The 21,517-nt window shown below is 43.1% G+C and overlaps 1 protein-coding gene across 30 annotated transcripts in view; it reads left to right on the top strand.

Moving 5' to 3' along the window:
- TCF7L2 (transcription factor 7 like 2) overlaps window positions 1–21,517 on the top strand; it is a 208,549-nt gene that overhangs the window by 165,257 nt on the left and 21,775 nt on the right. For 25 of the 30 annotated variants that reach the window (XM_038757550.1, XM_038757551.1, XM_038757544.1 and 22 more), the window contains 3 exons: window positions 12,205–12,337; window positions 18,049–18,151; window positions 20,133–20,219. In XM_038757550.1, coding sequence (XP_038613478.1) covers window positions 12,205–12,337; window positions 18,049–18,151; window positions 20,133–20,219 — 323 coding nt within the window. The remainder of the gene's footprint in view (window positions 1–12,204; window positions 12,338–18,048; window positions 18,152–20,132; window positions 20,220–21,517) is intronic. The other 5 variants (XM_038757546.1, XM_038757549.1, XM_038757558.1 and 2 more) reach the window with 1 other exon arrangement.

The following is a 21,517-nucleotide window of genomic DNA, read 5'->3' as shown; positions in this document are numbered from 1 at the left end:
AACCACAAAGTAGATTCCTAGTCCAAGCTGCCCATCCGGTTTGCAGCACTTTATAAGTTATTGTGTCTAACTGATTGGGAACCGTCCATCATTGGCGAGAGAACTTGCAGTTTACTTAAGAAATTGCATGTGTGACAAAGGCAGCTGCTAGAGTGTGGTGGTCTCCATGAATAGAGGGAGGGAAGGCAATTAGCTGCCGTGTTGTTGGGGCTTTTTACTTGTCAAACCGGAGTCTCGTTGCCTTTGTTATTGCCATGTAAAGGGAAATCGGAGGGTTTTGTTTTGGTATTAAGGGCCTTAAAGATTGCTGGCTGACTCTTACAAGGGAAGGCCAGATAAGTACAGGAGGGGAAGAGGTAGGAAGAAATGAAAAGTAAGAACTCCCTCATCCTTAAGCTTTTCCCAGCTTGAATTGGGTGTGAGCTTGTTTTGGGGGAAGGTTATTAACTTGTCCTGAATGCGAACTGACGGCTTAAAAATTTACGTCATGAAAACAATCCTGGATGCTTCAGATAAGCAAAGCAACAATCGGTGTGCAGAAATTTCTGGGTCAGGGTAACTTCATGTAAAGGAATCTTTGGAAATGTCCTTCTCTAAGCAAGAGATACTTGTGATGCTTCCGTAACTTACCTGGGCTAGAAAAGCGTAATTTTTGGAGAATGACTCAATCGTTTTTATGAGGACTGTGGTGGGAAGGAGCAGTTTTGAAATTTGACTATTTTCCAACTTCCTGTCTCTCTACTCTCTTGTGACAAGGGAGGTGAAGGGGGTAGTTCAGCTGCACTCCAGCTCAACCAACCCAGATTTAGAAAAGAAATTTCAGAGACACGTTAAATGCTTCACATCTGAGGCAAACCCGTCCTGGGAGCGTATATGAAGCACAGGAAAAATGTCGTGTTGGTTTGCTTCAGTGATGGTATGTGTGCCTCTGGGCCCCCTCACTCCTTTTCTGGCTAAGCTTGCAAAATACAATAGCTGTTGAAAAGTGAGCAAGCATTTTGGCTCCTGGAACTCTGGCCATACAAAAAACTCTTCCGGTGTTATATTTTGCAGCGAGGTCAGTTTTTAAAACAAAAACTTTAAAGTGCAGTCTTCATCCCGGGCAGGAGAGGAAAATGTAGTGGTGTGTGTTCGGGGACTACATCAGCTCTTTTGGCAAAGCCATACAAAGATGTCACTTTCATGATGTGGGGACAAAAAAAAATGTTTTTTGGGCAGTTCTCTCCTTAAGAAATGCATTTTGAGGTATCTGATAATTGTGTAGATAAAGTGACTGCTTAGTCGACTTGGGTCATCCGGCTCCTTTTGGGCCAGTGGGTATTTCTCACTCCACTCAGTTGTACCTGCCCAACCTGAGCTGTGATAGCATTATCGTTGTTTCCCAAGGTAACTGGGAAGGGAGAGGAACTTGGAGAAGGTGCCGCAAACAGGCAGACCTGAGGAGGCCGCTCCCCACCTCAAAGGATTCCAAAGTGGTAAAGATTAGGAACCAGAGAAGGGATTTTCCCCTCTGTATTTTTGCACTACTAGCAAACCGAGGCAGCATTTTAAAATATGAAACACTCACTTCTCTTAGCCAACATGACGGTGGATCTTGAGTACTCAGAGTGCACCAGGCCAAAAAACTGGAGACATCTTGATCTTTTAAGACAGTCTGTTCAGTACTTTAAGTGAAAGAGGGAGGGAAAGTGGTAGGAAAAAGAGGGGAGAAAAGCCGTTAAGGAGAATAAAAAAAAATACAATCAGCATCAAGACCGATGAGAGTAAGTTTGTAGTGTTGAGACAAAGAAAGAAAAAGCTGTTATATACCCAAGAGATGCAGTTTTGGTGGGCATGGAAGATTTCAGTGGTAAAGGAGGGACATTAGCCCCTGGGTTCTCTCTATTCCAGCACTTTGGCTGTTGGCAACTTAATTTGAATTGCTGGGTGAGTAGCACTTTGTGTGGTGTGCGCATGCTTTTCAGTTTTGACCACTGGACTTCTGACATGACTCCCCTTCTAGAAAATTTGGGTGGAAGGGTGACCCGAGCATAAACTGGTCATCTCAAGCAGTGATCTGATGCTAACTAAATTATGGGGGAGCACGGGGTTGGAGGGGGGGAGGGAAGGGGGGGAGAAAGTATGTAGGGGAGAAAGCTTGACTCTTCAATCACAATCTTTAATGCCAGAATAGTTTTGGAACAATATAAAATGTGTCTCTGTCTTCATGTAAAGCTGAACCAGAATCCAGAAATGACAGGGATGATTTTTGTTTGAGCATTCTTGAAAGGAAATTATTTTCCCTCATCCCCTCCCAGGGTGGGTGATGTGAGTAAAGGAGCCCCTGCCCCATGTTCTTCTTACAAAGCACTGAATACTTTTAATCAAGATGCCATGCCTTTTACCATGGCTGAATTTGTATGGGTGTTGGTTCAGAGCGCATATTCATGTAGCATTTTTTTTCTCTTTTTATGTTTTATGTTAATCTCTAAATTTGGATCCAGGCTTAGAGTAATTTAGAGTTTCTTTAGGTGCCTTCGTTTTGTACATTGGAAATTTTTAAATGTTTATTTTGTTTGAGAAACCTAAAGAAAAGACCAGACAGTTCACTGAGAGGTTCATGAATGAAAATTGTTTTTGTTTCTGTTTTTTGTTTTTGGCCAGTCCGTTCTTGGATTTACAATAAATTTCGTTATTCTCCCCAAATGGTGTAGTTGTCTTTCTGAATAGGCAGATTTTTCGCATCACTTCTATGCTATGGTATACAAATGATCAACTAATCTTGTAGGGAAAACATCTTTCAAACCTAAAGACTGGAGTGAAATATACAGCTTTTAAAGAAACATGGATAGTATAACTCTATTTTTAATCCAGTAAGAGACAGGTTTTTTTTATTTATGGTTGTAGTAAAAGGTGCCTGAAAAAATAGGTGTTTTTTCCAAGTGAGTTGGAATGACAGATGTGGTTTTCAATCATGTACACTGTCCCTAATTGTATGTGATACGGCAAACAGGCTGTTAGGGGTTCTATAACTATCCCATCTGAAACCGAGCTTTCTTTTGTAAAGGCTTTTTCATTTTTAGACCTTACATTGAAGTCAGTCATTTTGTTAAATATTTTGTTCCTTAAACGAATTGCTCCGTTTTCCTTCTTGAAGTTTTGCTGTAGTTATTTGGAACAGTTAAGTCTTGGCTCAAATGATATACACATTACGATCTTTGTTCTGACCCAACACAAAACTGCATAAGTATTTTCTCAAAAAAGTGAACCCTGTAACCTTGTATTCTTGGAGAAACCTCCCTCTTGAGTCTTGGGGTTAGTGAGGGAGGGGGTGAAAGGGGGTGTTGGTGTAATGAGATTCTTTCCTTCTGCAATATTTGGAATGTGCTGAAATCTTGACCTGTACTCCAGATTACATACTTGTGTTTGTATTTATTTTTTAATCGAACAAATCTGCAGTGATATTAGGATTGCATCACTTTAGTATGTAAAATATTAACTTCTGATGGACAGTCCACCAATACCATTGAGAAATCTCATTTTGCCAATTGAGCACTTCTTTTTTTTTTCTTTCCTTTCCTTTCCTTTCCTTTCCTTTCCTTTCCTTTCCTTTCCTTTCCTTTCCTTTCCTTTTCCTTTTCCTTTTCCTTTTCCTTTTCCTTTTCCTTTCTTGACTCACACGCCCTGCTAAGTATGATGATAATTTGGGCACTTTTCAGCGTATCCACATGAGGGAATTATGTTTTTATCAGGTGTATGTGGGAATTTTCCTTTTTCCCACCCAGGTCTGCCTTGAACTTTCTCCCAGAAGCCCAGGTTTTGGGTATCCTGTTCCTCTTCCCTCTTTATTCCTCTATTACCATTCCACCTCCATGATCAGAAGGTTATTTTGCTCTTTGAAGGGGGAGAAAGAAGTCTCAACTGCATGTGTTCCAAAAATGATCATTGTTTTATTCATTTCATTTAATACGGTAACTTCCCTTAGGGGGTTAGATATCATTTCTGTCTGTAAGGTCAAAAGGAAGGAGAGGGACCCTAAACAATGTTAGAGAGATAGGGAAGGGAGAGGATTAATCAGTTTAATGCTGTAACTGTTTCAATAGCAGTGAGTTGCGATGGAATCAGGCATATCAGATAATCACTTATGTATTCGAGTTCTCGCTTCACTTCTTCCCCATCCCATTTGAATTCTAATACATGAGTTCACAGTGAGGGAGTCTTTGGCTGCTTATTTTTAAATTAACATTGGTGGTGTTTTCCAAATAATTTTTGGTGCGGTAAACATGATTTTTTTTAATGTACAGTGAGTGTGCAGAGCAAAGATTTGTGGACATCATTTGGGTAATGAGAGGTGTCTTCTTCCAGTGCCCAAATATTCTACACTCTAGGCATTTACCGCAACTGATTAGGTTAACGCTCATCAGTTAACACGGTCAAAGATGCAGAAAAATATCTGCCCAGTGGGAAGGAGATCTCCATTTCCAATGATTTTGCTGGGGATGAAAGGTCATTTTGAAATGGTTATCGCTTCAGACTTGAGGAGGGGAAGGCCAGCAGTCAGGAACCTAGTTCCCCCTGTTGCAAATCCTCTTGTTGACCTAGAGGTTTATAACATTATGATGCCGAAAAAGGCTGGTACAGAGCAGAGGCTACAAGACAAGATGGGAATCACATAGGCCACAGATCGCTTGTACAGGCAAAGACTTAAGCTTCCAAGTGCTTTAAAGGTTAGCTAGGCGAAACACAATGGGATGCTTTCTTTTTATTGGAAAATAAATGAGAATGAGTAGAAATAAATTATGTTTAATGAACTTAACTGGAAGCAATTGTTCAAGAGCCTGTGAAAACTCAGATCGGCCTGAACAGGCTTGGCGGAAGCTCTCAGAGAGTCCGGGATCTGGAGCATTTCTTTATTTTCGAGGTTTGAATTTTCCTTTCTTTTCTCCTCCCTTTGGGGGGAAAAAACAGTTTGAGAAGGAGTTTTAGTATCCTGGCCACTTAAAAAGAATAGCAGGGTTGACAACTTTGTGAGACCAGCAGGCTAGTTTTTTTTAAAAAAAAAACAAGTGTTTAAGATGGTTTGAGTTTCTGTGTGTTTGTGTGTGTCTGCGTGTTTGTGAATTTTCATGGAAATTGATTGCACGGATATCATCTCCCTGCTCCCTCCAAAGTATCATCTTATAGGTCGAACACAGAACATGTCAGGGTGGGCCAATCAGGACAGATGATTCTGCAAAATTTTGGCCAGCCTGAAGAGTATATATTTTATTTTTTAAACAATAGGGACAAATAATTACAGGCAGCTTGGTGAGCCCTGGAACCCGTGTGCGGTTCCCAGAGCACGAAACCGACTCTCCAAGAATGTTGAATCTCCTTCATAGGGAAGAAGGCAAACGTGGGCCCTCAATCCTGGGGAGGGAAGTTCTGGCAGCAAATGCTGCCCAAATTAGCTGACACCAAGAGCAGTGTTAATGCACGTTGGAGGGGTTTTTTTGGTGGGAGTGGGGGGGTTGTATATTTATTTTTAGCCCTGTGATTTGGAAGTGGGGGAAGAGAAGGGAGGTTGAACTGGTTCAGGGGATGGGAAAAGAGATTGTTCTCATTACATGGAACTCTTGTCGTTTTGTGTGAAAAAATGATAGGAGGGTGGGAGGTGGGGGCAGAAGTGGAAGAGCTTTGGACTGTTATTCCTCCCTGCCCCCCTTCTCCTCCCTCTTCCCCTATTTATTTTCACCAGGGAGAACAGTGACTCTCAATGGAAGCCTTGTCCTGCAGAACAATAAGCAGTCGGCTTAGGGCAGGACCTTCAGCAGAAGTGCGTTACTGTAAAGGGGCTCAGATTGTTCAGGGGGTTGTGGTGGCGGGAGAGCAGGAGAAGAGACTGCATGGTCAGATGCAAAGAGGGCCCATTCCCTCTCCCAGCTCCTCCATCCACCTCTGCCTGCACCCATAAATTAGGAGTTAAAATGATTCCCAAATGATTTGTTTTGAAGGGAAAAATCTGCCCAGTTAGCAATTTGGGGTAGAGAGAAGAGGGAATGCTGCCCAAGGATTTTGTGCTTTGGATGCTTGAATCGCTCTCAAAATGCAAGTTTGTTCCCTGTGTAATTAATTCAAACAGCTCTGTCGGAGCAGTTCCTGGTTGCTATGAATTCAGGTCTGGGGAGTGGAAGAGAGTAGGTTTGAGAACATTGGTTTAGGGAGAGGGTTGTCTCCGTTATGGGCCATTCTGATGACTTCTGGTTCATTGCCAGAAAGACTCAGCTAGTTTTGGGACACTGAAGACTGGTCTGTCTTTAGGATACTCTATCCTTTCCTTTCCCTGACTCACCTCGGGGCCCGAATGATGTGAAAATTCTATTAATGTTTTACTGGTCATCATGAGCCTCTGTGCCGCCTCAAAAAACAGCCTCTGCAAAATGCATGGAGATGAGTTATAAACCCATTTTTTAATGTAAACTGAGAGTGAATAGCCCCCCTTTGCTAATGCGGAGGGCAGTCCCAGGGAGGGCCTAGTAATTCAAGACCACTGCAAACCTTCTGTATCCCCCCTAGAAGAGGGGAAAAGGCTGACAAACTCTCTTCTGTGCTGCTTTTGTTTTATTGTCCTGGGCTCATAAAGGCACTTTCAGTCTCCATCTTTCTTTTGCAGAAAGGGAAAGCAATAGGGGAGTATTGAAGAGGAGGACAGGACGAAAAGACAGGCAGAGCCATGGCTCCATTGGTTTTCAATGTCTGTCGATTAATAGGTTGAAAGGCAAATCGCAAGCTTTCATTCCTTTTAGGTTATCCATGGTAAGAGAATGAAGCTGGGCTGGATGCAGGGGTGGTGAGGGGAGAGCAGGGGAACTAGAATCGAACTGTCTAATCAATCTTTGGCTTACCAAGTTCTAAATTATGAACAGAACTCGGTCGGTGTGTGGGTGATGCTTAAGTGCCCCTGGAAGATCCTAGGCTAGGTGGCGAGGTCTTCGGCAGGTTGTTGTTAGAGGGACAGTCAGATAGAAAGGCTCTAAATTTCGTGCCATTGTAGAAAGTTCTTTCAAATTCGACTGGTCAATGTTCAAATTGTTAATGAGCAAAATGGGAAATTTTTGTCAGTGGGAGATACCCACTTAACAAATGGGTAGTACACATAAGTCATCCACAGTTGAGTGAGTGTTTTATTTTTCTCGACTAGCTATTTTCATCTGGAATTTTAAAACTTTTTCATTTATTGTATAGCCAGTATTGACTACAAGCAATGAGTTTTACCGCCAGCTCCCCGCTGAGTACTGATGCCCTACACGGGAATTCGAGCAACAGAATCATCCTATTAAGCCATCTTTATTTTTCCGCAGCTGCCAAGATGTTCTAAGACCCCCACCAACTCCTTACCCTGAGTCGCAGGGGCACGCAGATGTAGAAGGCAGAGCGAATGGAGCCGTTTGTTCAGCTCTGCCCTAGTGCAATTCAGATATTTTTGCAAGTTGGTGCAGAGTCAGACAGAGGTAATCCAGGATGTGCTTTTTGAAGGGTTAGTCCCGGTTTGATTCATGAATTGTCCACATCATCATAGGAAGATCAGTGCAGGCTAATTTCATACCGTGCATTTTGATCTTTTCACTGTCTCCCTATGTCGTCAAAAGCGATTAGCTAATCACAACTCGAGTAGCTCCAGACCTGAATAAGACCACATTACATACAGAAATTAGCCAAGCCTGGTCCAGGGAGTCCCCAAATTTCTCAGTGTCCATGCATTTCTCCTTCCAGGTACTAATCAACATTTCTGATGACTGTGGCATTTCTTGGCATTTCTCTCGAGGGGTCTGCTGTGGATTACAATTGTCTAGAAATCCTTTGGCATCTAGTGTCATTGCATCTCTGGGGAAATGGATTCTCTGTTGTGTTGTGTTGTTCTTGTTGCTTTCTAAGGGGGAGTATCGGTTGCTTTGTTTCAGATCACAATGAATAGATGGAGCATGGGCCTGGGTGTCAGAAGGGCCTGGGTTCTAATCCTGCCTTGGCTACTTGTCTGTGTGGCATTGGACAAGTCACTTCACTTCTCTGTGCCTCAGTTTCCTCATCTGTAAAATGGGATTAAGACTGTGAGTCCTATGTAGGACAGAGACTGTGTCCAGCCCAAACATCTTGTATCTACCCCAGCGGTTAGAACAGTGTGTGGCATATAGTAAACGCTTACTACTATTATTACTATCATTATCATTATCATTATCATCATCATCATCATCATCATCATCACCATCATTATTATGCTTCCCTGTTAGGCCATTCAGTTTTCCCACCATCTATCCCCACTTTGCTCTTTCTTTGCTCCTTTTATTAGTCATAAAAGGAGACAGAAGTCATGGTGGTTTATTATGGTTGGGCAAGTTCTTTTCAGGAGCATTTCCTTTCCATTTTATTTTGTAATTTTTGGTGGTTAAGTGTTTGAGAACGTACTGTCTGGAGCTTTTCACCTCTGACTCCAACTTCTCCCCTTTGGTAACCTCATGGTATTATCAGTTTATTAAAGCTTCAGTTATAGAAGGAAGTGATACTGATACGATTTTAGGCATTCAAACATTTACTTCCTCACTCTTCTTGTGATTTGAAGGACTTGCAAGACATCAGTGATCTGGAAGTGTTTGAGTTAAAAGAACCCCACTTTATCAGTGGACAAGAGAACACTCCTTTAGAGTGATGGTTATGATTATTGGTGTGAAGGATCCCAGTCGTTAGGCTGCAACTGAATCTTTATAGATGAATTTAAGTCCCTTTTTGGTGGTGGAATTTGCCCTTATTTTCCACGTTGCTATGCTGAACGTTGAGTGCATAATTACAGTAACAGGAGGGGATGTTAGGGTAGACACAGTGGGCAGGAAGCATGTCTATTTAACTGTTGTATTCTATTCTCCCAACAATAATAATAATAATAGTGGTATTTTAAGTGCTTACTATGTGCCAAGCACTGTTCTAAGTAGATGCAAGGCTATCGGGTTGTCCCCTGTGGGGCTCACAGTCTTAATGTTCATTTTACAGATGAGGTAACTGAAGCACAGAAAAGTTAAGTGACTTGCCCAAAGTCACACAGCTGACAAGTGGCACTTACTACAGTGCTCCATACAGAGCAAGCACTCAGTAAATGCCACTGAATAACACAGGCTCTGGGGCCTATCTGTGAAATTAATTTCTTCCCTTTTCTGACTTGAAGCCCTTGTCCTTACACTCAGGTAGATCATAAATTATCTCACTGTCTACACAATCACCTGATACCACCTTTTGTGACTGTTGATTTTCCTTTGTTAGTGGATTTACTTGTTTTATACCAGTCTGAAGATTGAGTATTCATTTATTTTTAATTGCACGTTATCCTGACCGTCTGGAGAAAAAACAAGAAAGTAAAAAAAATCATGCCTTTATTTTTGTTGGAAAGTCAGGCTAGTTGGTCAGGTATGAGTGAAGTTGTTAGGATAGTCTTCCCCTCTGGCAGTTCATGGTGAATAAAGTTTAGGAGGGAGCTCTTATGGATTTCTTGACTGTGGAGCACACTTTGGGAGGATGAATAGTGGAATCTATTAGAAAGGATATGGTGCAACTCTATTTGGGACAGCACTTGGATTTTTGGGATGACACAGGTACCTTGGATACCAAACTCTGTGAAAGTTTAGCGCCATGACTAGGATTTTAATATTCAACAAAATATTTCCAGATCTCTGGAATATGATGATTTGTTGGTGATTTAGCAGGACTGCAAATGGAGGCCAAGTTATGTACCCATTGTTTTCTCTGCAGCACTCTCCTTTGGATTGTGATCTTCAAGCATGGCTCAGTGGAAAGAGCCTGGGCTTTGGAGTTAGAGGTCAGGGGTTCAAATCCCGGCCCGGCTCCGCCACTTGTAAGCTGTGTGACTTTGGGCAAGTCACTTAACTTCTCTGGGCCTCAGATTTCCAAGGTCCATAAAAATTCTCTTTTGGAGGAAGGAAGGAGAATTTGATAAGAAAAAGATTTTGCTAAGTGAGACAAATTTCTCTTTCAATTAGAATTCATCAGTACCTTTAGGCTGCCATCATTTCTGTTTGAATCATTGAACTAAGGAATGGGAGAGCAGGTTAGTGGAGGGAAAAGAGAACCAAATCTGGGATGCAGCGTGGCTCAGTGGAAAGAGCATGGGCTTTGGAGTGAGAGATCATGGGTTCAAATCCCAACTCTGCCACTTTTCAGCTGTGTAACTTTGGGCAAGTCACTTCACTTCTCTGTGCCTCAGTTATCTCATCTGTAAAATGGGGATTAAGACTGTGAGCCCCCTGTGGGACAACCTGATCACCTTGTAACCTCCCCAGTGCTTAGAACAGTGCTTTGCACATAGTAAGCACTTAATAAATGCCATCATTATTATTATTATTATTCAAGAAGCAAAGCAGAAGTGCTGTAAATCCTTAGAGTCCCTTCTTAACAGCGATGACCCTTACTGGGAATCATTCAGGAAGGCTGGGTTCCCATAGCGAATTTTCTTAGGAGACACTTAAGGTGGCTTCATGTCTCCCAAATGCAATGCTAGTGTTTAGAGAGTTCTGAATAATTGTTTTCCATCCTCCTCTCTAAATTGTTCTCCCCATCTTGCGTGGAAGCTCATTGTGGGCTGGGAACATATCCATTTATTCATGTTAATTTATTCATATTCACAGCATATCTACTCATATTAATGTTATTTATATTAATGTCTATCTCCCCTGGTAGACTGTAAGCCACGTTGCTGTTAATTCTGTTGTACGCTCCCAACCGCTTAGTGCAGTGCTTTACACATAGTAAGTGCTCAATAAACATGATTGATTGATTGGTTACCAATTCTGTTATACTGTACTTTCTCCCAAGTGCTTAGTACAATGCCCTGCACACAGTAAATGCTCAATAAACACCACTGATTGATAAGGGCAGCAACATAAACCCACACAATACCAGAAACCTGCTTCACTCTCTCTAAAAAGAAGGAGTTTTAAGACAAGTTTGACAATCTGTGAACTCTAGTGGTGCTGGTGAGCAACCTCACCATAACCTCAGCACTGTTCTTTTAAGGCAGTTCCTTCTCCTTGATGTTAATGCAAGTTGTTCCTTACTTAAAGTAATAAAAGGAAATGAAGACACATTCTAAAATGAAACCTGACTCTAATCCATTCATCATCTAATACTAGCCTCTTTATCTTCGCTAGTACCTAATCTGGTTAAATGTCCCTGTTGTAGGATTTTAGTGAAAATCCTCTACTGGGAATAGGGTTTTTTGCAATTGGATTACTCTCAGTAAATGGCCCCGTAGTACGTTTGTTTCAGCTTAATTTTTTTTTCTTTGTGATCTTGCAAGCCTGTTATAGTGCAGTACTGCTTTATTGAGGGGGAGAGGCTTTGAAATAATTTAGAGAAACGGTTTAGAAATGGCAATGAGAGACGCTCAAAATGCAGATTTTTTTTTTCCATTGGCTGGTAGAAAAACAGCTTTTGCTTTCGGGGGCGGGTGGTGTGGCTGTGTGTGTATTTCAATTCAAGCCTTTTATTAGTGCAATTCATCATTATCCAGTTAACTTATTAGTGTTCTCTGATGAATTCCTAATGAGTCTGGCCTGCTGTAATATGCATAAAATATGCAGGTGATTGCCGTGCAGTTTAGTGTTGCCTGGCGCAGTTCACACTGAAAATAGACACAGCCTACAGGCCTTTTCATCCTGAGTTTGGAAAAGGATTGGAGAGTGTAGGTGGAATCAGGGAGCGGATGGTGGGGATGGCGATGCTGAGAGAAATCTGGGGTCCCCAGTCAGTGTCACTTAAATTACGGTCATCCACCCGGGCCCCCAACCCATGGAGCCTGTGTGCGTCATGAAAGTGAGGCATGTAGAGCAGAGGAAGGAGCCGGCCCCCACATGCAGGAGCACAGTGGGGAAAGGAGATTAAAGGCAGCTGCTTCCCCGCTTACCTGTCCACAGGAAAACGCAGCTCATGAGTTTTATGACGGGGAGGGGAAGAAAAGATTAAAAGCCATACCCAGTGGGAAGGTCAACAACACTGGGCCAGCCTAGGGAGATGTTCTTTAATATTTGAGGGGAGGGCGGGTGAGGGCGGTAGGGAGGGGGAAATGTCAATTTTTAAAATGGGGACAACAAACAAGTAAATTGTTCTGGTTGCGTTGGGAATTTGTGGGACTCTGCTTTTAACCTCGCATCTCTTTCTTGTCCTTTTTTTTTCCCTTTTTGACAGTCTAACAAAGTGCCAGTTGTGCAACACCCTCACCATGTACATCCTCTTACGCCACTTATTACGTACAGCAATGAGCACTTCACCCCAGGAAACCCTCCTCCACACTTACCAGCCGACGTAGATCCCAAAACAGGTAGGCATCAGGATGTCCCTGGACAGAAAGGGTGCTCCAGCCAAAAGGTATTGCCATTGCGACACAAACATCCTAGAAAGGGTGGGGCTCAATGTGGCCATAGGACAGAAATGTCTGTCACCAAAATTCCCTCAGGCTCAGCTCAATCAATCAATATTTATTGAGTGTTTACTCTGTGCAAGACACTGTACTAAGCACTTGGGAAAGTTACTGTCTGCTCTGTGACCTTAGGTAAGTCATTTAACTTCTCTGTGCCTCAGTTCCCTCATCTGTAAAGTTGGGGATTAATATTGTTAGCCCCATGTGGGACATGGACTTTGTTTAACCTGATTAGAAAGTATGTACCCCAGGGCTTAGTACAGTGCCTGGTACGTAGTAAACGCTACAAATACCATAAAAAAAAATAGTTTTTAGACATGATCCCTGCTCTAAAGGAGCTTACAGTATAGCCAGGGAGACAGACAGGTAGGGGGAAACAACCAAGTTTAAAGATAGGTTCATAAGAATCATATGGGGAGGCAGTGGAGTAAGCACCTAAATCCATAGGGGTGAGGGCTCAAGTGCATAGGTGACTCAATATTGGGGGAAGTTGGGTGGAGAGGTGAGGGGCTCTCTGGCTTTCTGGAGATGTGATTTCAGAAGGGCTTTGAAGATGGGGAGAGTAATAATTGTGGTACTTGTTAAGCGCTTACTATGTCCAGGCACTGTACTAAGTGCTTGGGTGGGTACAAGCAAATTGGCTGGAACACAGCCCCTGTCCCACGTGGGGCTCAAAGTCTCAATCCCCATTTTATAGATGAGGGAATCAAGGCACAAAGAGTGAAGTGACTTGCCCAGGGCCACACAGCAGACAAGTGGCAGAGCTGGGATTAGAACCCATGACCTTCTGACTTTCAGACCCGTGTTCTATCCTCTATGCCATGCTGGTGTGGCTGATGTAAAGGGGAAGAGACTCCCAAGGAGGAGGGAGGGGGTAACCTTGGTTATGTCAGAGTCAGTTCATTTTTCTTATGTCATTATCATGATAGTAATTATGTTTGTGTTTGTTACATTTTTATCACAACTACTACTATTAATGATGGTATTTTTTAAGCACTTACTATGTGTCAAGCATTTTTCTAAGTGGTGGAGTAGAGTCGAGGTAATCTGGTTGGACACAGTCCCTGTCTCCCATGAGGCTCACAGTCTCAATCCCCATTTTACAGATGAGGTAACTGAGGCACAGAGAAGTTAAGTGGCTTACCCAAGGTCACACTGCAGAAAAGTAGTGGAGTTGGAAGCACCTTCTAAGCCATGTAAAGTTTTCCAAGCTAAGTAGTTCCATGAATGAGTCATCACTTCCATGCCTGAGCTCTGGAAGTAGCTGGAGGGTACCCTAAACATTGGGATCCCCAAATCCTGTTTCTCAGAAGGAAGTTTAAGGGGGCATCTTGTTCCCACCTCCCTTCTGCCCAGAGCCAGATGTGAGGCTGCAGTAGAATAGCACAATCTCCCTCTGAAGCGCTCCCATGTCTACTGGGAGCACCCCAAGCTGCTGAGAGCAGAAACTGCCCAATGGGAATTCACCATTCCTGGATTTCCGAGTCGGGAATTCAGCCAAGAGTCTTCAACTTCTATTATGCTACTTCCATCTTATAGACTGAGGCCAAGAGAAGTTTGTTATTCATAGAACCACAGGTCCTTGAACTCTCAAGCCTGACGAGCACAGATCAAGGTAATAAAAACAATCCATGGAAACTTATAGCACAGCAGCTGTGTTTGCCGAGGGCCAGAGAGCAGGCGAGTTGCATTGATGTCCAACCTGCTACTGCACAGTTAAATGTTCTGGTGATTGGAATGGGAGGAGGAGTAGCTGCTGTGCGCACCTTGCGCACGCCTCCCTTCTTTTCACCTATTTGGAATGGCAGACTTTTTCACACTGAAAACAATCTGTGTTGAAGTCTGGTTTAGAAATACATGGTTTGTGCTGTGGCTCAGAGAGAATGGGGTGGGCTAAATGCTTCCTGAAGACCCCTTGGTGGCTTTATCATAATAGTAATTATGGTACTTGTTAAGTGCTTACTATGTGCTAAGCACTGTTCTGTGCACTCGAGTAATTACCAGTTAATCAGTTTGGACACAATCCCTGTCCCACATGGGGCTCACATTCTTAATATCCATTTTACACATGAGGTAACTAAGGCCCAGAGTAGTTAAGTGACTTACCCAAGGTCATACAGCAGACATTTGGTGGAACTGGGATTAGAACCCCGGTCCTTCTGACTCCCAGGCCTGTGCTCTATCCACTAAGCCAAGGTGCTCCTCAACTCAACTCTGGCTTGGGATTTGTTCAGGGGTCAAGAGTCCTGGCATAGAGGCATCTTCTAACCCACCCACTCCTGGCCACATCCACAGCACTCCAGGGTGCTTGCTCTGCTAACTCACGTTAAGACAGTGCTATGCTTCCTTCCTTCTCTTCATTCCCACCCAGAGCAGCCACACAGATGCACCTCTGTCACAAACCAGAAGTTCAGGTCTTCCAAGCCATAACTAAGCAGAGCATTCTTGTGAGGCTCTCTTTTATCTTCTGGGGCTTGACTTAATTTGCGAGTTTCATGAGGAGCAGCACACTGTGTCAACCAGTGGTCCGTCCAGTCCAGCAGTAAGAGGTTAACCACTTAGTATGTGCCAGTCACTGTACTAAACACTGAGATGGATATAAGATAATCAGGTTGGACACAGTCCCTGTCCCACACGGGGCTCACAGTCTTCCCATTTTGGGAAAGGGCACTGAGAAGTTAAGTGATTTACCCAAGGTCACGCAACAGCCAAGTTGCAGAGCTGGGATTAGAACCCAGGTCCTCTGACTCCCAGCACCAAAAGATGTTTGGAGGCCACACATCTGCATGGTTGGGATGCTCCTTAGTACAGTGCTCAGTGCTTAGTACAGTGCTCTGCATGCAGTAAACAATTAATAAATATTATTTCCTCTTCCTCCTTCCAACATTCCTCCCGTTAACCCTAATAGTTAATCGATGTGCTGAATTAGTTCCTCAACTTTCTGAACTGCACATTCTTATTGACAATGGCTCTGAGGGGAATTAGTAGCAGTTATTAGATAGCATTAGTTGTGTCTCAGCACTGCTGCACAAACAGCACCGTGGCTTGAAAGAGCACTGACCTGGGAATCTGAGGACCTGGGTTTTAATCCCAGCTCTGCAATTTGGCTGCTGTATGACCTTGGGTAAGCCACGTGACTCCACTATGCACGGGCCTGGGAGTCAGAAGGTCATGGGTTCTAATCCTGGCTCTGCCACTTGTTTGCTGTTGGACCTTGGGTAAGTCATTTCATTTCTCTGGGCCTCAGTTCCCTCATCTGTAAAATGGGGATTGAGGCTTTAAGCCCCACAGGGGAGAGGGACTATGTCCAACCCAATTTGATTGTATCCATCCAGCTCTTAGTACAGTGCCTGACACATGGTAGGTGCTAACAAATACCATTATTTATTATTATTGCTATTCTCCGCGCCTCATTTTCCCAAAATGGGAGATTAAGACTGTGAGCCCATGAGAAGCAGCGTGGCTCAGTGGAAAGAGCACGGGCTTTAGAGTCAGGGGTCATGGGTTCAAATCCCGCCTCTGTCAATTGTCAGCTGTGTGACTTTGGGCAAGTCACTTAACTTCTCTGTGCCTCAGTGACCTCATCTGTAAAATGGGGATTAAGACTGTGAGCCCCCCGTGGGACAACCTGGTCTCCTTGTAATCTCCCCAGCGCTTAGAACAGTTCTTTGCACACAGTAAACACTTAATAAATGCTATTATTACTATTATTATTATTATTATTATGTGAGTCAGGGACTGTGTCCAACGTTATTATCTTGTATCTATTTTAGCATTTAGTACAGTGTCTGGCACATAGTAAGTGCTTAACAAATACCATTGTTATTATTATTACTTTAAACTGTGGCTCAGGATGCTCCAGTCGGCTTGACTCCATCTCCAAGGGTTCTAAAGCCATTACCACTTTCTTCATGGAAAATAGGGTCTGCTCTACACTGATTTCCTTCACGGTACCTTTTTTCAGAACACCAGCACAGTTTGAAGTGAGGGAGACCTGTACTTCTCTAGGCAAAGAGTGTAGAGGTCACCTGGGACCCAGTCTCGTGGGGCCCCAGTTGGAAATCAAAACGCTGGATTCACACATAGCATGTTCCGGGGGATTGGCATGTGGTGGGCTTGTCCCCTGGTTGTGTGGAGTGCTGATTCTCTTTTATAGCCCTGGTTAGATAATTAGCTGTTTCAATTTAAAATGGAGATTGCGTGTCATTTTTGTCAAAGGAATTGTTCCCCCGGGTGCCTGACATGCTGCAATTTATTTACACCAACCCCAGCCCCTCTGAATAAAGCAACACATTAACTGGTTTTCCCAGCCTCCTTCCACTGGGCCTCCTTTAGAAAGAGCCTGCCTCACTCTCCCTGGGCCCTGGGAGTGAATGGCGGAGTCAACCGCTCATTTAAATAATGGTAGTATAGGGAATAGCTTTTAAACGGTTATCGTAAAACATATGATTAACGTCTGTAGACTGTTTACTTTTCTTCTGTGAACATTCTTTCAAGTGTGCAAATGGCTCACTGTATGGTTAAAGCCTAGTTAATCTGTTTGGTTTTTGTAATGGAGAAAAAGCAGTGTCTGCATGAAAATGTCACACAGGGAGATTTAATTTAGAGATTAAAAGCTTCCTGAGTGACTAAAAAATAGTTTTCAGCCTGTGAATATGCTACTCCTCCACTTTAATGCTCTGTTTTAATTCTGCCTCCCTGTTAGGCACCAGTTTCTTCATTTAAATGTAACATGCAGAATCTCCTGGCTTATATCTGAAGTCCTTTCTGACCCTCACTGCCTAAGAATAGGCAGAAGGGGGACTGTGTGCTAGTCTGCTTGTTTCTCGGGCTTCAGACCACGTCTTTAAGGGGTTTCATCATCCCGATCTCTCCTGTTCTCTGCCACTCCCACTATTTTACCTGCATTTCACCTACAGTTTTCTTTTTTTCAGCTGCCCTTTCCAACCATTTAGAACTGTAAGGTGGGATCAACTAAACTGGGAATGGCAGGATGGATTGGCCATCCCTTGAGTTCAATACAAAAGTTAAGACATCGTCCAAAGCCCCTTTCTCCTCAATTTTTCCCCAGGCCCCAGGAAGATGTCTGTTGAGATATGGAGAGAGGGAGGGACATGATTACAACAAGTCTCTCTCTACCTTCAGTACATTCACTAAATAAATGTGATGGCAAGGGGAAAACATTTTCAAATTAAAGAAAAGTGATAAAACACTGGGAAAGGAGCGAGGATGTTGCATCTTGAAACGATTCGGTTTTCAAGTTGGAGGTGATAGTTTTGAGGCAGAAGGTCCTTTAAGGAATTTAGTTGAGCAGGTCTGCCCTCCCAGAGCCAGGGCGGGGAGCTACACAGAGCTTTTTGTCAAGTTTTTCCCATTGCTACCACTCAGACCAACCATCCCAGTCCAAAGTAGACAGCGTGACCTATCAGCTCTGCAAGACTGGGAGAACGATTCAGAGAAGAGCGGAAGATGAACCAATTAATACGCGGTCAACTAGCTCAAATTATAGAGCATTATTCTCTGCATACCTCCTCTCTCTCCCTCTTCCCACACTCTCTGTTTTTCTCTGTTACTGCCCTCATGCTCATAACATTTTTTTTCTTCTTTCCTAGGAATTCCAAGACCTCCACATCCTCCAGATATATCTCCTTATTACCCATTATCACCCGGCACTGTAGGACAAATCCCCCATCCGCTAGGATGGTTAGTACCACAGTAAGGAGTTCCATTTTTTTAATTTCCATTTCCGATTATGGCCGGGTATAATGTATTCCTTTAGTTTGTGTAGAGTGTGAGAGTTAGGGAGGGTACGAATGGGAAAGCTGATCAACACTTCTGGGGATGCAGGTGAACAGCTAGTCAAGAGAGTGGGTGGAATCCGAGGAACATGCGTAGCACTTGGGCACACTCGGCTAAATCCAGATTTCTGCATCCTACCTTATGTTCCTAGTCAACCTGCATAGTGTCCCCTGCTGCTGCAACGTGGGCCGCACATCAGTGGAGTTGAGCATCAGAAATTTGGCCACAGTCTAAATTTCCACATTCATATGAGACTTATTTTAGTCATGGAATAGAGACAGAATTTTTTTCCCCTGTTGAGATGTCTCTTTTGGGTATTCAGGAGTCCAGGAGAAGGGAATGGGTCCATGTGAGACCAAATCATAGCCAACAGGTTACAACCTGGGTACAAGGTTTAGACTTTGAGGAGAAACCTGAAGAAGGAAGACACTGTAGAACTGGTTTGAAAGAGGTGCGGGGTGGAGGCTAGCCGGAGAGGCGAGAAGAATAAAGGAGGGACTGGGAGAGGAGGAGCACCCCAAGAAGAATTTTGTGGGTGGGGAGATCCCATAGAGTTGGGTGTCATGGTTCATTTGAGATTCGAGGAATAGGTTTGAGTCATTCCTTCTTCCTATTGAGGTTCATATAGAGCCTGTCCCTGGGCTCTTTTGACAAGAAGCAATTCCACTTGACCAACTTTCCTAAGCGGGTAACTCCGGGAGCTTAAAATTCTCCATTCATGTTTCAAAGAGAGAAATCTGCAGTGTAAGGTATCTGTCCACCTACCTAATCCTTTTCCAATAAGGAGATGCAGCAGGAAACGGAGGATCAGCTCTCTATGCCCTCACTTGCTTAGAGTAGAGGGAATCGTGTTCAACCCCTGGTACCGACGATCCTTCTTTGAGAAGTCTTCCATTGTCTCAGTTTTACATTTGGCTACTTAATTTGAAGTGTCATGTAGCCATGTAGTTCTTTGGCCATAATGCTTGTTTTCGAGGGACAAAGAATTTGGTAAGAACATTGCCACTTTTTACATGAATTTTTAGTTCAATAATAATAATGAGCATATATGCATAATAATTCTGGTAGTGGCCTGGCTCCCGCCTGTGCACACTTTTCCTTGGACTTGCCATCAGCTATTGATCTATTGATTCTGAAATGGGTTGATCAGATTTGCGGATGATTCAGATTCCATCTTCTCCCCACCCTACAACTCATGAGGAAACATTTGAAGGCTAGATAAAAAGGAATAGCCAACTCAGACAAACCTCACTCAGGAAAAGTTGTGTGTCTTTTATGAGGATGCTATTTTGCATGTTGCTGTATTTTTTAATTATTGTAATGAGGTGTGATTGTCTATTGGTTACCCACAATTCTTCTTGGGGACTATCCCCTGGTAACTCTTGTCAACACTTGTTAATTTGACAAAAGGCTACAAATTAAGCTCTGTTAATTTAATGTTTTCTCACCGAGATCTAAATACCGAAAGAGGCCCAAAGCGCAACTGAAGTCCTTTGATTCACTGTACTTTATTTTGGTATAAATTTACATTCATTATTGTTTTCCTTTGGATGTGTAGCCCTCAATTAGTGTGATGGCTCCATTAAAGCAAGCGAGACTTCGCCTTTAATTATTACAACAAAACACCTAGTTTCAGCTTGGGGAGAGGGTTTCTATTGACATAAGCAGAGGTTATAAAATTTAATTAGCCATTCCTATCAGATTTATGGCATTCAAATTGTTCTGTGTTTCTTTCCTTTGATCCTTGCTGTACAATCCCCAAGATTTTTGTTCTGATCAAATGAGAATAAAGCTTACTGGGCAGAGAAGGGGTTTTTTTCCTTCCTTTTTTTTTTCTATTCCCCCTCCCCCCTTTTTTTCTTTCTCTTACTTTTTTTTTCCCTTTTCCCCTTTCCAGGCAAGGTCAGCCAGTCTACCCAATCACAACAGGGGGATTCCGACATCCCTATCCCACAGCTTTGACTGTCAATGCTTCCATGTCAAGGTGAGTTCAATGAACTGAGGTCTTGAAACCAGGGCAATGTATAACTTCTGGGAAGGTTCTCTTGACATTAATATGCTTCATCTAGAAACACTCAAAATGCAGTTTGGAAGACAGCTAGCTAATGGTACCGAACAGATTTTGAATGCTAGAGACTCACCCTAACTAAGATAAGTGGATTTTAAAATGACACTGAATTCCTGAGGTGAGCAATATCAGAGATCAGCTAATTGAACAATACAGAAAAGGGTGTTAAAGAAGCACAGAGAAGTCATGACAGGAACAGCCTTTCTAGTTCATCTCCTCTAGAGTGTTGGACTTTGGGAGAAAGGGGAGGGTGGAGGTAATTTTATTGTTATGCACGTAGGGTTTGAGAAAAGGATATTGTGCTTTTCCCAAGAGCTCAGGAAGCAGATAGCATAAAAGAACTGCCTATGCCCCTCAAGCTTAACAAGTTTTTAAAAATGTATTTCTTTCCTACATGCCCCCTTCCTAATTAATTCCAGCTAATTTTCCAGTGACTGCTAGTTTATTTACAAACTGGTTGGCAGCACTATGTTTAAGTAATCACTAATTGCTCCTAATGATAGTTTTATTCTCTGTTCATCTGATTTTCAGCCTGGTTAATTAAATCGGTGGAGGTTTAGACTTTCCTGATGGGCTGAAACAGCTAATCCATTTTGATGATGGCACATAATTAAATTAGCATGCATTACATGGCAAGGATACTGTCCCTTTACCTCCTCTTCCTCCCTCCCACACTTCCCTCTTCCCCCTCCCTTCTTGCTCCCCACCCCCTTCCCCTTTGTAGTTAACATGTGAAGCCAGAGAACAGGAAAGTTGGGATAAAAAGCAAGCGTAGTTCTGCAGGAAAGTGTTTGGGGAAGGCCAGGGAGGGAAGAATGAAGAGTCTAACCAAACATATATATCATTAATTAAACCCAGGAGTTCTGAACTGGGTGAATAAATCATGTTGCCACACCAAATCTGTTTAATCAGTTAATCAGTGGTATTTATGGAGCACTTACGGATTGTAGAGCACTGTACTAAGCATGCAGAGCACTGTACTAAGCACTTGGTAAAGTACAGTACAACAGAGTTGGGAGACATGATTGACCAACTCTGCTTTTAAACCCTGCGTTTGAAAGCCACGGCACCAGAAAAAAGAGTAGAGTCAGATAGCTTGGGGACCCTCTTCTGTTTTCTCAAATTGTACAGGACTACAACACTGAGTAGTGTTAAAATAAGTAGGGCCCACGCTGGGAGGAGATCACCCTCTCCCCACCCCCAAAAACTTCCAT

The sequence above is a fragment of the Tachyglossus aculeatus genome, chromosome 16 (genome assembly GCF_015852505.1).
Source record: "Tachyglossus aculeatus isolate mTacAcu1 chromosome 16, mTacAcu1.pri, whole genome shotgun sequence".
Lineage (NCBI taxonomy): Eukaryota > Metazoa > Chordata > Mammalia > Monotremata > Tachyglossidae > Tachyglossus > Tachyglossus aculeatus.
The sequence above is the reverse complement of the archived record's forward strand: the minus strand, read 5'-3'. Positions and strand labels throughout refer to the sequence as shown.